The sequence below is a fragment of the Dryobates pubescens genome, chromosome 12 (assembly GCF_014839835.1).
Source record: "Dryobates pubescens isolate bDryPub1 chromosome 12, bDryPub1.pri, whole genome shotgun sequence".
NCBI lineage: Eukaryota > Metazoa > Chordata > Aves > Piciformes > Picidae > Dryobates > Dryobates pubescens.
This window is the reverse complement of record NC_071623.1, coordinates 11,754,654-11,767,454: the sequence shown is the minus strand read 5'-3', so window position 1 is coordinate 11,767,454 and position 12,801 is coordinate 11,754,654. Positions and strand designations below refer to the sequence as shown.

At 38.8% G+C, this 12,801-nt stretch overlaps 1 protein-coding gene across 1 annotated transcript in view; it reads left to right on the top strand.

The window, feature by feature from the left end:
• The window catches only part of DMD (dystrophin), a 1,125,431-nt gene that overhangs the window by 361,016 nt on the left and 751,614 nt on the right, over nucleotides 1-12,801 (top strand). The window contains exon 8 of the mRNA XM_054165818.1: nucleotides 5,079-5,260. Coding sequence (XP_054021793.1) covers nucleotides 5,079-5,260 — 182 coding nt within the window. The remainder of the gene's footprint in view (nucleotides 1-5,078; nucleotides 5,261-12,801) is intronic.

The window sequence follows — 12,801 nt, the reverse complement described above, 5'->3', positions numbered from 1 at the left end:
TTACAAAAATTGCAAAAGCATAACGGCAAAGATATCCCAAAGTGTACAGAGTCCCATACAGCACACCCAAAGGCCCCCAACACTTCCCTTCTCCCCACCTGAGGGTCTACCCAAAAACCCCCAAGGCTTTTTCTTCCCACTCCAACCCCCACCACTGCTAGGCTAGTCTCAGGCTGGCCAGGTCTCAGACTGCCCCCCTTTCTCCTTCTGGCATTAGGCCCAGCCAGATCTAAGAGGTCTTGAGATATTCCCCCACCATTACCCAAAAGGGAGCATCTCCCACGGGAGCAGAGAGGGAAGAAAGAGGAAGAGCATGATTTTGCAGATGGATTTACAGGGTGCAGCCTAAACTGCCACACTGACATATTCCTCCAAGATTTGGAGATCAGTTTTTAAAAGGTTGGCTTGACAGGTATTTTGTCCCCAGAAATTAAAGCAGGCATATTTCAAAGGAACTAGTGAACTTCCACACAAGTTTTATTCACTGCCTAATTAATAGGACTTTTAAAAAAAAAGGCACCAGTCTTAACAGGGGGTAAAGACAATATATTAGAAATATATTTAATATATTTTTTTAAATCATTTAAAATTGTGAAGACAAGAGTATAGGACAGGGTAGCAAAAGTCATTTCTATTCTGATAATTCAAGAGCCTGAAGGGAAAAAAAATATTAAAACTTTTGAGAGCAGATTGAGATTCCAGGCTTTGCAACAATGGTTGTTTAGCTGTCGTTGTGTAATTAGTGCTGTTTAGTTTTTGTGGTTAAATAATTACATCTTTCCTTATTTGTCAGTGAATTCTGACAGCTGCATATGTACTTTTCATTTGTCAGACAGAATGGGTGGACAAATTTTGGCATGCATATTGTTTGCAAGGTACTTATTTCATTTTTCATGTGAGGTATTTGTATAGATAAGTGATAAAGTATTTACCTTTTTGATTGTCAGAACATTTTGAAAAGGAAACTAATGAACAACAAATGGTAAAAATCACAGCTGATGCTGATGTTTGTTCTTTCATTGTGTACTCTTTCCTGTATAAAGCAAGGGGACATGGAGTATTAACAAAATGCTGTTAAAATAGTAATGAGAAGACAAGAAGATAGGAATAGCAAAATACTTTTGGGACCGAATTTTATCACAAAATTGAAGCCTGTGGTGACTGAGGGCTGTAGCATGACTTGATTTGGAAAGGTCATGGGGTTTGTTTGTTGGTTGTTTTTTCTTGTTGTTGTTGTTGTTTGTTTGTATTTTTTAATGCACATATTCTGTGTAAGTAGAACCAATCCTTCATGTCTTTCTTAATTTATCAAGGAAAGATAATGAGATAATCAGAAAGTCAAATTAAAAAAATATTGATAGGATTGTTTTTCTTGATTTGCAAATACATGTGAAGCATTTAAAATAAGGTGCCCTCATGTATTCTGCATTCTAGCAAGAGAGTATGAGGTGCCACCCTGTAGCATTACTGAGTCTGAATAAAACCTCAGAGCTCTTGGCTTTAGGCCAGCTCTCATGTTAAAACAGTTATGGAATTAATGATTAATTTCTTGTACAACAGTCTTTACAACTTGATTCACTGGATTGAGTGTAGGAAGTAAATGTCAGTAGCAAATAACAAAGTAAATACTTCAAAGAGCTGCCACATGCCTTACATTTTTACAAATTGCTACTGGCTTGAAATGTTGAGTCAGGTAAACCATTTTTCCTGCTGATGTACATCATGGCTACGTGCAAAATCTGAAATAATTTTTGTGTTCACATAGGGTTTTTGTTCTTAATACTAATGTCTGCAAAGATTTTATAAGCTGGGGTTGTTTTAGCTTTTCTCTTATGTATTTTAACATCTGTGAATACAGGTACTTAGCACTTTCTTTGCAGGTACTTAACACCTCAATTTTTACTAATAGGACAGAATGTCTTCCAGAGAAGGAGCCAGGGAGCAGCATAGTTTCCCTCTGTTCCAGGAGGGGGTAATTAAAGATCTCCTCAGCTGCTTGGATCCCCACAAGTCCATGGGACCAGATAGGATCCATCCTAGGGTGCTGAGAGAGCTGGCAGATGAGCTGGCCAAGCCGCTCTCCATCATTTTTCAGCAGTCCTGGCTCACTGGAGAGGTCCCAGAAGACTGGTAGCTGGCCAACGTGATGCTCATCCACAAGAAGGGCCGGTTGGATGAGCCAGGGAATTATAGGCCTGTCAGCCTGACCTCAGTGTCAGGCAAGATTGTGGAAAAGGTCATCTTGAGTGCAATCACACAGCACTTACAGGATGGCCAAGGGATCAGGCCCAGCCAGCATGGATTCAGGAAGGGTAGGTCCTGCCTGACCAACCTGATCTCCTTCTATGATCAGATGACCCGCCTGGTGGATGTGGGGAGGCCTGTGGATGTAGTCTACCTGAACTTCAGCAAGGCCTTTGACACTGTCCCCCGCAGCAAACTCCTGGCCAAGCTATCAGCCCATGGCTTGGACGGGAGCACACTGCGATGGGTTAGGAACTGGCTGGAGGGCTGAGCCCAGAGAGTGGTGGTGAATGGTGCCACATCCAGCTGGCGGCCAGGCACCAGTGGTGTGCCCCAAGGATCAGTGCTGGTCCCCATGGTCTTTAACATCTTTATTGATGGTCTGGATGAGGGCATTAAGTCCATCATCAGTAAATTTGCAGACGACACCAAGCTTGGGGCAGGAGTTGATCTACTGGAGGGTAGAGAGGCTCTGCAGAGGGACCTTGACAGGCTGGACAGATGGGCAGAGTCCAACGGCATGAGATGGAACATATCCAAGTGCCGGGTTCTGCATGTTGGCCACAACAACCCCATGCAGAGCTACAGGCTGGGGTCAGAGTGGCTGGAGAGCGGCCAGGCAGAGAGGCACTTAGGGGTGCTGGTTGATGGTAGGCTGAACATGAGCCTGCAGTGTGCCCAGGCAGCTAAGAGGGCCAATGGCATCCTGGCCTGCATCAGGAACAGTGTGGCCAGCAGGAGCAGGGAGGTCATTCTGCCCCTGTACACTGCACTGGTTAGGCCACACCTCGAGTACTGTGTCCAGTTCTGGGCCCCTCAGTTTAGGAAGGATGTTGACTTGCTGGAATGTGTCCAGAGAAGGGCAACAAAGTTGGTGAGGGGCTTGGAACACAAGCCCTATGAGGAGAGACTGAGGGAGCTGGGGTTGCTTAGCCTGGAGTAGAGGAGACTCAGGGGTGACCTTATTGCTCTCTACAGCTACCTGAAGGGAGGTTGTAGACAGGCAGAGGTTGATGTCTTCTCCCAGGCAACCAGCACCAGAACAAGAGGACACAGTCTCAGGCTGTGCCAGGGGAGGTTTAGGCTGGTGGTTAGGAGGAAGCTCTACACAGAAGATAGTGATTGCCCATTGGAATGGGCTGCCCGAGGAGGTAGTGGAGTCACCGTCACTGGAGGTGTTCAGGAGGAGACTTGATAGGGTGCTTGGTTGCATGGTTTAGTTGATTAGGTGGTCTTGGATGATAGGTTGGACACGATGATCTTGAACGTCTCTTACAACCTGGTTTGGTCTATTCTACTTCATGAGGAATATAGAAGTAAGTAGAATAATAAAGCTATGTAGCTCAGCTTTAGTGGTTGTTTTGTATGAACCTATTTGCTAGGAACACCTGTAAATATTTTTGTTTGTTTTATTGATATTTTTATTACATAAGTGTTGCTTGCAATGATTCAATAATGTGTTGTGGTGTGTTAAATTTGTGTCTGGGGTAGTTTTGGTATCAGAGGAGGGGGCTACTGTTCTGGCTTCTCTAAGAAGCTTTGAGAAGGTACCCTGGCTCTGAACTTGACCCAGTTCTGGCCAAGTCCAAGGCAATCATCACCTCTGTGATATTTAAGAGAGGCAAAACCTGTTAAGTGTGTTCCTTTGGTTTTGGAGATTCTTTTACTTTGAAGAGGAGTTGGGCAGTAGAAGCAACCATGCTAACAGCAAGGTCAGTGAGGAAGGAGAGAGGGTGGCATACTGGAGCAGAGATTCCCATTTGGCCTCTGGTAAGATGGCTGGCTGAGCCCTTGCAGCACTTAAAGACCAGCAGTGGGGCAGAATCCCGTCTGTAGCCCATGGAGGACCCCACATTGGAGCATGTGGCTGCTTCTGAGCAAGGATGTGACTCTGATGCAAGACTCTGCTGGAGTCATCTGTCATAGGTAGGATCCCAAGCTGTGAAGAATTCACACTTATTTGGAGAAAGTTATGGAGGACTGTCTCCCAGGGGAGGAACGTCACATTGTAGCAGGGGAGAACTGTAAGGAGTTTTCCACCTGAAGAGGAAGGAGTGGCAAAATGAAGATGTGATGGACAGACTGCAACTCCTGTTCCCTGTTCTCCTGCCCTACTGGTGGGGGAGGAGGTAGAGAAATCCAAAGCATAGCTGAGCCTGAGAAGAAGGGAGGGATGGGGGACAAGTGTGTTTAAGATCTGGTTCTATTTCACTGCCCTACTTAGATTCAGTTGGTAAATAATGGTCATTGTGGTGTTTAAATTAAATCAATTGTTTCATCTGAGTCTGTCTTTTGCTTGTGACCATAACTGGTGAGCAAACCTTCTTTGTCCTTTGTCTCAACTCCTTTGAGGTTTTTTTTTATATTTTCTCCTCCTCAACCCACCAAAGGGATGTAGGAGTGGCAAGTGTCTGCATGGTTGCTTTGTTGGAGCTGAGTAGACTTAAATCAGGATAAGCACCACGAGGCAGGACTGTGAAAATGAGCTTGTCCTTATATATTTTTAACTGTAGTATTCATACAGCACAAGAAAATAGACCTTTTCTTATGTCTAGTCCTGTTGACTGAGGATCACAGTGTCACACTGTATACTGTATGCATTTTGACTAAAGAAATATAGAAAGAATGTTCATGTTGCCTTTGTAAACTTTGGCTCCTTCTCATTGGTATGCAAGTTTAGTCTCTAATCCTGGAACTGATTTTAAGGTTTTAATTAGTCTCTAGAGAACTCAAGTGGACAAAAGAATGCTCATTAGTCTATCAACTTTCCATGAAGCTGTCTGGCTTGTGTCTAATGTGAAAACCAAAATGATGCGTGTTAATTTGCCTTCCAGATGTTGCCACTGCCTGTCCAGATAAGAAGTCCATCTTAATGTACGTGACCTCTCTCTTCCAAGTTCTACCCCAGCAAGTCACCATGGAAGCCATCAGGGAGGTGGAGATGTTGCCACGACATTCAAGGGTCACTAAAGAAGAGCATATACAAGTACATCATCAAGAGCATTTTTCACAGGAAGTGAGTTGTTTCACTTTACTGCTTTCATCTTGCTGCTCTAAAGTGATTGTTTCCCTTACCCACCTCATAAGTTTCATATTTGATGGCCAGTGGAAGGCAAAAAAAATCAGTCAGAATGAACAAAGTTGCTTCATCATAGGCAAGTCAGATGTACTTGTCTGCATGGACTGTACTTTCATACTGCTTTTCACCTTGCACTGGGCTATTTTAAAAGTAACTATTCAGCAAATAAATGATTTGCATTTTTCTATAGCACTGGGTGTTTTAATTGTGGAAGGGCACCACAAAGGAATGACAGAGATACTGTGGGAGATTTCTCATTTAAATAGACAGATAGAAACATGTTTAGCTTTCTTAGAGAGTAGCAGTTGATATTTCTCCATATTTGTGATTTGTCTTTGACTTTATAGCATTTTGTTTACATTAAAATCATTTGTTTGCAGCTCACAGTTGGTCTCTCATAAAAAACTCATGTAATATTTAGAATTAATCTATGCTTGCTACCTAATGTATATTTTTCACTGAAATTATCAGACGGTCTCTGCTGAAGCATTTAGTGGATTTTAGTGTACTTGTCTGAATTTAATCTGTAACTTTCATTTGGCATGCTCAGTCTCTTTTAAGAGTATTGGTTCTGCAGATCAGTATTGGTTCTGTTTATTCAGGATGATCACTTGTTTTTTGAGCCTTTGTAAATTATAGAGAACTGTCAGTTTGCATTGGTATTCTACTAGTACTGAACCCTGATAGTTTATTGCTTTTGCAAAGGGTGTCAGATTAAATGAGAGCTTTTCTTAAGACCATCACAAAGTCCTCAAAAAATATTACTGATGATGACATTCCTATTTCTTTTTCTTCACTTTCGAAAACATTACTCCTAGAATCCATGCTTCTATCCATATGTCTCTTCTTTCTGCCTCTAATTTCTTCTTTGTAGATCACAGTCAGTGTACCCCAGGGACCTTCACCTTCTCCTAAACAACGATTCAAAAGTTATGCATATACACAAGCTGTGTATGTCACGTCCCCTGACCAAAAAAGGAGGCAGGTTCCTCCACAGGTCTGTCAGTATTCGTGTTTGGTTTAAAAGCTGCTTTACTAAGCTTGTGCTTGGAGTGAAAAACTTTGCACATGCTGCTTATACCCGATCTTGCTGACCTACTTTTTCCAGGTTATTTTTTAGCATCTTTTGTGTGGTGGATTTTTTTTTTTTAATGTTAATTTGTTTTATGCTTGATTATTAGGAATGAACAGTATTCAAAACCTGCTGGTTTAGAATTATAAACTGATTCCTTAGTTATTTTTTAATAGTACATATATTATGCATTTGGCATCTATTATATTTTTGTCTCAGGTTTGATTACAGCAAAACAAGAACCATTATTTTTCTCTTTCATTTCCTAACCTTCATATCTCTTAAAGAAAAGAGTAAGTGATGGCATTTCTGAGAAGGTTGCTGTAGTTAGAAAGAAGAAAGAGGAAACATTAAATGTAGTATTCTTTGTACAACCTGGATTATTAGATTGGAACAGCTGGTGATTTTTTTTTCCCAAAAGGCACCATGCCAACATTCAGATTAGGATTTTGTATTTGGTTGACTTTTAAATACCTGTGGTAGTTTAATAAAAGTTGTTTCAAGCAAACCTTATAATGAGCATTTCAGTAGTCAGAAGTTTTATTATTTTTGACAAGTGTGAGAGCCGAAGGTCACATTGCATAAGGCAATGTGTTTTCCTTTCTTTACTCTGGGGAAAGAGATCTGTATGTGTTTGGCAGTACAGTATGAGTTAGCTTGTGGAGACTTAATTCCATCTAATCTCTAGAGATTTATTGCAAAATTACATTTCAATTTAACACCATGTTTCCAAATTTGCTCTTCAAGTGATAGGTATTTTACTGAATAATGACTACCCTTAAATACTCCAGGAAAGAAATGCTGTGCACATAAGCGTGAGCCCTGCTACATTATACTAACATTAAATGTGTTGCAGTGATGATTAATAGCACTTTTAAACAAGGTGTTTAAAACTAGTATAATTGTTTTGTGCTACTTAGATCCTATACTGATAATTGAGAAGAAGGAAGAGTCATGGTATAGTCGGGGTTTTTTCCTTGAGCTACATTTATTGTGATTGGTTGTGGACTTTGCCAGTACGCCTAGCATGAAGCATAATGTACAAGATGATATAAGTAATTTATATAGTTCTTAAAATGTACTAAGAAAATATCATTCTATAATTTAGTCTTGCTTTTCAGTTTTCAGATCTTGTCTTCCTGATGTGGAACCTATGCAGTACCCATGATTATAATACTATAGTTCTGCCAATTTGGCAGAATTTCAAGACTTACCTGGAACTGAGCTGTGTTATGCTAGAACCACAATAAAATATGAACATATTATTATTAATAAATAAAATGCTTTCACTTAAAAATCATAAATTATAATGGCCAGGCACTCTCATTATAATCAAGATTGAGCTGCAAATAGTACCCATTAATATGCCAATTCAATGTCTGCAATTCTTAATCAGTATTAATGTTTTGGGATTTTTTTGATCCATCCATATATTTCTTGAAGAACAGATGTCATCTAAATATTCAAACAAATTGATAATCCTGGTAAATTAGAGATAATTTTTTCTCTATATATTTGAAGCTAATGTACCTTAATAATCCTATCTAACTAAGACAAATATTATTTCCTTTTAAATTCTTAGTAGCCTTCTAATTTTCTGCCAGCTATATTGTGATTTTTGGATACTATTATTGGTATTGCCTGTAAACTTTTCAGTAAATCCTATTTCTCTAAAGGACTGCATTAAAGAAATCAAGATTTTAAATTTTTTTTCTTCCCTAGCATTTAGTAAAGTTTAGGAAACTGTCTGTCATATCCATCTAGTTATCAAAGAAAAATTTGAGTAGATTTCATTTACCTTCCTCTCTCAGTTTCAACAGTATCTTAGGTGCTGTCATTAAGAAGCAAGATTTTCACAAAGTGTCTTGGTCTTCTGGTTGAACATATGAGTCAGGATTTTCTTTTCAGATGTCTGCAAACTTTAATGTTAGAGGACTTGAATATTATAATTTCACCACCAATATCAAAGAAGATACATAGCAACTATCAACAGCCTTTTACCTGCTTCTTCGTAGAGGTTATAGCTGCTAAGGCTGGTCTTAAATGTCGTAGTGTATGACTGGGTGATGTTTTTGAAGTTCTGTGTTTGGAACAATAGTCCAATAGAATTTGTAGTCCAAGTATGAGTCACCTGGAACTCAGAATAAAAATAAAATGTAAAAAATATATAAATGTGTGTATATGTATATATACACCTCTTTCCAAAGATTTTGAAAGTTATCCTGCAAATGTGACCAAGATATCATATATTGGCTGTCAGAAGTTGTAAAAATGAAATGAGCTAAAATTCTCCACATTCCATATTGGCAAGAAAGAGTAATATTTCCTCTTACTGCTTCATCTGTCAAAGTCCTTTCCTTTTATTTTCTATGCTTTTCTGTTCTGTGCCACATTTTTTTCCTATCTTCACACTTTTCAATCATGGAAACATTTTGGTTGTAAAGGACCTCTAAGATCAAGTCCAGCCATCAACCTAGCACCACCATGTCCATTAAACTATGTCCCAAACTACCAGGTGTACACATTTTTTGAACATCCCCAGAGAGGATGACTCCACCACCTCCCTGAGCAGCCTATTCCAACACCTGACCTCTCTTTCAGTGAAGAAATTTTTCCTAATATCCAACCTAAATCTCTTGTGGTACAAATGACAGGCCATTTCTTCTCATTCCATCAGTTGATACTAGGGAGAAGAGACCAACACCCACCTCACAACCTCCTTTCATATAGTTGTGAAGAGCAATAAGGTGTCCCCTCAGCCTCCTCTTTCCAGGCTAAACAGCCCTAATTCCCTCAGCCACCCCTCATAAGACATGTTCACTAGATCCTTCACCACCTTCACTAGTCTTCACAATCTATGTGTCTTTAAATTCATCCTTCCTATCTGAATTCTTACTCTGTTTATCACTTAGAAGTATACCTGAAAGCCCTAATATTTTCTTGCACAAATTTTGGCCAAAATTTCTATATTCCTCCCAAGTGGACATTTCAAAATTTTAAGGCTGTTGTCACAGATGATACTGTTGTTTCCTCTTAGCTTGATACTGTCAGTCTTTAGTGGGAATGATGGATTCTCTTTAAATGCAAACAGTCAAATAACATGGAGACTGTCAAACATTTTAATACTTAGTTTATGCATTCAGTGATTTTGAAAGGTGCACTGACCTTGGATTTCCTCTCTATATATGAAACTTATTTTACTAATTTCCTTGGGTATCACCTTTGATATTTGATCTGATTTGAAAGATGGATTCTTGCTTTGCATTCTTTCCTTACACATAACTAAACCTTTCAAATGCAAAAAGAAAATGAAGACACGAACTCGTGTCTCTTGGAAAACCTCTTAAATCAACAGAAGAGTTTACCATACAAAAGCAATTTAAAGTGTTTGTCCGGGGATAAAATTATAACCTTACTCCAAACAGTTTTGTTATTATTTACAGTCTCTGTATATCATGTGAGCTTCTCAATACTATGATAAAGTTTTTGTTCATAATTTTAGATAATATTACTTTATTTTACAATTTAGCTTTTTCACTATTTTTCTTAATGATTGGTATGTCTACAGTTGACATTAGTAAAATAAGAGAGCAGGGATAACTTCATATGTAATTTAATCATATTTTTCTGTCACCATCTGAAAATCATCATTAGTCCCCTCCCAGAAAAAAAGACCAAACCAAATGAAAACTCACCCCAGAAACAAACAAAACCTAACCCACTCCCCCCCCCAACCCCCAAACAAATGAAAGACCCCAAACCAAACAAACAAAACCCCACACCAAAACACCTAACCTAAAGAAATACTGCAATACTGATTCAGCAGCAGAATGTTTTGCTCACTTGCTCAAGAACAGGGGAGAAATTTAGCTCCAGACTCTCCTTTTTCTTAATTATTTTTTCTGTCCCTCAGCACCAAGAAAACATTTGTTTACCCCAGTAGGTTCATCTTAGATTTCTTTGCCTGATTTTCTGCAGAGTGTCAGAGGAGACTCTTGTTTTAACATATAATAGCTTTCAGGGAATTACCTGAAGTCTTGGCTAAATGTTTATGACCATGATGCAAACACTAAGTATTCCACTTTCTATTTAGTATTACTTCTGGTGAGTGTTAATTACATCACTTTTGTATAATTTAACCAAACTTTTCATCCCATGTTACATCATCCCGTCTGTGATTTTTATTTAGCTGATGTAAAACTGAGGAATGTTTTGAGATTAGATAGCTTAAAAAAATGAGCAGAGGATATGAATTGTGCTTTTGAAATGTAAGCTCTTACTTCAAGGAATTAGCTTCATGTTTTACTCTGTTAGAATAATTAGGATTTATGTGGATAAAACCTTTGTGCCCTCAGGTACACTCTCCATGGCAAAACTGGTGATATTTTTGGTGCATGGCAAGCAATTCTCTGTTTTAAATGCAAATGATGGATTTTGAGAAGTGAATGGACAAAGTGCCCACTCCATGAAAGAATCAATGGAAGCTTCTTTTGTCCTTTTCCCCAAATCATTACACTTTGAGAAATTGGATAAACATTTTCATTTTTTTTCCCTTCTATTTATAACAACTGTATCCTTAGAGGATCTGTAGGCAATGCCTTGTATTTGTTAGTTCACATTTGTACCACAGGCAGGTCTGCATGTTTACCTGAAGCAGTGACCTTTGAAAAGGCCAGATTGCTTATCTCTACTGATCATTAAAGTGTGCTGGCTTCTTTCTTCCCCACAGTGATTTCGAAGCAGCAGAAACTATGCATTGTAATGCCTGTGTAGAAGGTTTTCTCTGTAAGATACTGCATTATATACTTTGTGGGCTTTGTGTGCTTGTACAGACTTCAAGTACAAGTGTACAATGCAAGATAGCCAAAGATTTTCCGTGTTGATTCCAAACAGCAGAGGCATTTCTGTGTACCCTATGGTATTAAAGAATTTAGCTTTCTAGTTTTCTGAGGTTTAAAAGTATTCCAGGCTATTTCATTAGTATGGTTGTGTTAGCCTGAGGTTATCAGTGAGCTAAAGGGAGGAGTAGGAAGTAATACCTTTAAAAGAGCATAGCTTTGAAAGATAATACCTCTTTGGCTGGTTGTTTTTTTGCTGTTTGTTTGTTTGAAGGAAAAAAAAGAGCTTTGATTGTTTAATATGTGCTGGAATTTGTCTCAAGTAGTTCCAGTGAACTGAATGATGAAACACCTTTAGCAATTTCAGAACAGAGATGCAGTATAGAAATTCTTACGTGTAAGGTCTGCACTTTGAGGGCTTTGCAGGCTTTGTGTTTTTGTTACCTTTAATGTATCCTTTCCATTTCTGTCCTTTGCCTCCAATGATATAGCATTGGTGACCTAATGCTGTTAGCTTGTAAGAGGGAACTAATTTGATAGGAGAGATTTGGGCTTATTCATGTGGGACTAGTGGTCCATCTGCCGTGGTTAGCTGGATAAAGCAGAGCTGCTGACTGAAATATTTGAAGACTTTTTTGGGGTATGTTACTGTATGCAGCTTGGTTTCCTGGGAAAAAGTTCAAAGATCTTTTGGCAATGGTACATCATATCAACATGAACTATTTAGTTTTGATTATCTGAAGTAAGAGGGGTTTTTTGTTTTGCTTTGATTTTTTGTTTTGTTTGATTTTTGTTTTGGTTTGATTTTTTGTTTTGATCTTTCTAATTCAACTTAAAGTATTTTCTTGTTTCACTGCTATAAAAGTTAAAAAGCAGTAATAGAGCATAATTTTGTAATAAAAGCCATTGGCACCTGCCTGGGCACACTGCTTGCTCACATTCAGTTGATTGTCATTTAGAACCCCCAGGTCCCTTTCTGCCAGACAGCTTTCCAACCACACTTCCCCAAGCCTGTAGTGTTGCTTGGGGTTGTTGAGAACCAGATGCAGGACCTGGCATTTGGCCTTTTTGAAGTTCATCTTATTAACATTGGCCCATCAATCCAATCTAACCAAGTCCCCCTGCAGAGCTTCCCTACTCTTGTGCAGATCAACACTTTCACCTAACTAGGCGTCATCTGTGACACACTCTATGCCTTCATCAAGGTCATCAATAAGGATGTGAAACAGAAGTAGTCCCAACACTGAGCCCCGAGAAGCACCACTTGTGACCAGCTGCCAGCTGGATTTATATATAATAATATATATAACTATATATAATACATGTAACAATGTATATATTTACATATAACAATTTCATAAACCCTTTTTTTGTCAGTTGATATTGCAGTTTGTGAATTTTAAAGCCTTAGGCTTTAAGAAAAGGAAATGCAATCCAATATAAACCAGTAGTTATGAACAGTTCATTTTGGTTTTAAACAGAAAATAGCAGTTCTTCAGTTTTATGTATTTTCCAGTACCATCATTTCATAAAAAAAACAAAACACACACACACACACACACAAAAAA